The 2,567-nt window shown below is 37.6% G+C and overlaps 1 protein-coding gene across 1 annotated transcript in view; it reads left to right on the forward strand.

Annotated features, from left to right (window-relative positions):
* The window catches only part of LOC104489132 (E3 ubiquitin-protein ligase MYCBP2-like), a gene marked incomplete at its 5' end in the record, with an annotated part of 17,310 nt that overhangs the window by 3,430 nt on the left and 11,313 nt on the right, over positions 1–2,567 (forward strand). The window contains one exon of the mRNA XM_010131253.1: positions 1,590–1,691. Within this exon, the coding sequence (XP_010129555.1) occupies positions 1,590–1,691 (102 nt within the window). The remainder of the gene's footprint in view (positions 1–1,589; positions 1,692–2,567) is intronic.

Consider the following 2,567-nt stretch of genomic DNA (forward strand, 5'->3'; position numbering starts at 1 on the left):
AAGAGTGCGTACAGTATAGGGTTTGTGTTCTCCAGATCTAGCTGTCTGCGTTATGGACAGGTATCCTAAGGCAGTCATTGTTTGACCTAATAATCTGCTTTCTCTGTGTCACAGCAGATGGAATTTTCTTTTGTGTGGCAGAAATACAGTAAAAACTGAATTGTGATTAAATATGCATCTTGGGTACCTCCAAAATATTGAGAAATAAGTGTTATGATGATATATTTGGGTTTTTATCCTTGTGGTAATTCTGCTTTAAGTGTGTGGTACTTGCCTTTCACTGAATTTATGAGATTATCTGTGTGGAAAATTGTACAATATATATCAGGTGTCTTTTTCCAGCTCTCTACACGATTATTTTAAGTGGTTTGGCTTCTAGGTCATCAGCTGCCACATCTCAAGGCTATTATGAAAACGCTCAGTAACAAACATTCTCTAGAAAAATTAATTTAAGCTTCTACCTGCATTTTAGTCTCAAAACGAAAAATAATTTGCTGTGCCCTTTATTATTTACCTGGGATGGGCTTTTTTCTTTAATTCTTCCATGAATCTTATAGGAACTGTGACTAACTGAACCTTAACAGATTGCTTGAAGTACCGTGAAAGGCATACTGGTAAATTATGACACTCCTACTATCTTAGGACTATAGAGTTTTGCTTCTCAAGCATAGTAATTACATGTAAAAGAAGAGGTTTGCAGTTAACAAGCATTTGACACTTGGTTGTTTTCCATCTTAAGAGGCTGTGCCATTTGTCCGTTTTATCCTGTTACTCATATATTCTCTGCTCTTTGGAAGACACCATCTCAGTGTACCACCAGCTCCTGCTGTCACCACATCAGTTTAATTAGGTCTTAATGGAGCCCTGAATGTCAGCCTAGCTCTCTATGTGAATGAACTTACTTATGTCACGGAGGTGCGGTTTTTGGGGGGGAGCCCTGTAGAGGTTTTTTGTTTGGTTTGTTTGGTTTTTTTTCAACAAAAGCTATTTTGTTCAAGTCAAAACTACAGCGAAATGCATCTGTCAGGTGCATTTCAGTTTTGGTTGCAGGCTTACTTGACACATTGTTACCCTCACATTAGCTCATCTCTTTAGGATTTCACTGTAGGAGAAATGGTGAGAAAGAGAGAAAAGTTTCCTCTGAAGAACAGTTAGCTCAGAACCCTTTTCTAGGTAATTTCAAATGCCTCATATAGTGAGGAGAGAGAGAGAACACAGGGAAACCAATCTCACTGAGCTAAAGCTCTGTTGTTTGGTTTGGGAGGATTTATATTAGTCAGTGTCCTTGAATTTCTTCTTCTCCCCCAAAGCCTGCAATGTTTGGGAGTGATATGCAGGTCTGTATTTGCCATGCTTCTCTGGAATGCACTCTGGCTGACCTTGCTTCACTGTTTCTCTCCTGTGTGCTAACTACTGTAGTTATGATCATAAAATGACGTACCTGAAAGAAACAAGGTAGTTCACAAAAGTTCAGTAAGTTTTATTGTGTGCTTGACTTCTTTGGAAAAATAAAAAACCTATTTTTAGTATTTGGGAATTTTTTTTTTTTGGTACTCTGAAACATTTCATTCTACCTTGCCTTTCAATAGCTATGGCTGGCCTTAGCATCCCTCTGTGTACTTGATCAGGATCATGTTGATAGACTATCCTCAGGAAGATGGATGGGAAAGGATGGACAACAGAAACAGATGGTGAGAGTGAAAAATTATGTCTTTTTGTGCTTATTTTTATTCAGTAGTCAATTTAAAATAATGATGGAGAAAGATCAACTTGGCTTATCCATATTCCTCACTTCTTTCCCCAATGGAGATTGTACATACATGTTCATAGTGTTTGTGTTCTAGACAAGCACTGCTCAGAAAACAAAAATTCCAGCTTCAAAACAATAAGGTATTCTGCTGGTATTCAGGATGGAGCAAGACCTTCCTGTAAGATGGATTTTTGAAAGTAGATTGATTCAGTTAATACAACAGCCTCTATCAGAGCTTTTTTCTTTCTATTTGTGTGTCTGTCATATAATAAATGAAATTATTTTGCATTCCTCAGTAACTTCTCTATAATTTAGCTTCCTCTTTCCTATCAGTACAGAGTGAGTACCCCAAAGAGAAAGAAACTAACTGAATTGAGTAAAGCTACCATTTACCCAAAAGTATTTATAAATTTAATATGGTATATAATGGATTGATCAAGTTTCTGTCTTTGTTTTTCAGTATCAGAAAAAGCTTGTTTTTTTGGTTTTAATATGAATCTGGAAAGAGAAAAATAGTGAAGCTGGTCTCTTTGTAACTTGGTTTGGTGGGTCCCAGTGTGAGGCAAGGGAATATTGTACCTTCCTGCTAGCAACTGAGGATATTCAGTGCAAAGAAGCCTCCAAAGCAGTTTAGGGTAGACAGAAAGAGAATACAGAAGAATCAGAGCTGCAGCAGCAAAGACTAAAGCTCTGCTGAGAGAAGGAAGCAGACTCAAAGGTTTTTGAGCTGATTAAGAAAGGCAAGGTGCTTCTGTAGAGCTTTGGAAATGTCAGAAGAGTAGCCAAGACATCATCAAGCAGGTATACAAGCTGCTGA

The sequence above is a fragment of the Buceros rhinoceros genome, unplaced genomic scaffold, assembly GCF_000710305.1.
Source record: "Buceros rhinoceros silvestris isolate BGI_N320 unplaced genomic scaffold, ASM71030v1 scaffold31872, whole genome shotgun sequence".
In the NCBI taxonomy this organism is placed as follows: domain Eukaryota; kingdom Metazoa; phylum Chordata; class Aves; order Bucerotiformes; family Bucerotidae; genus Buceros; species Buceros rhinoceros.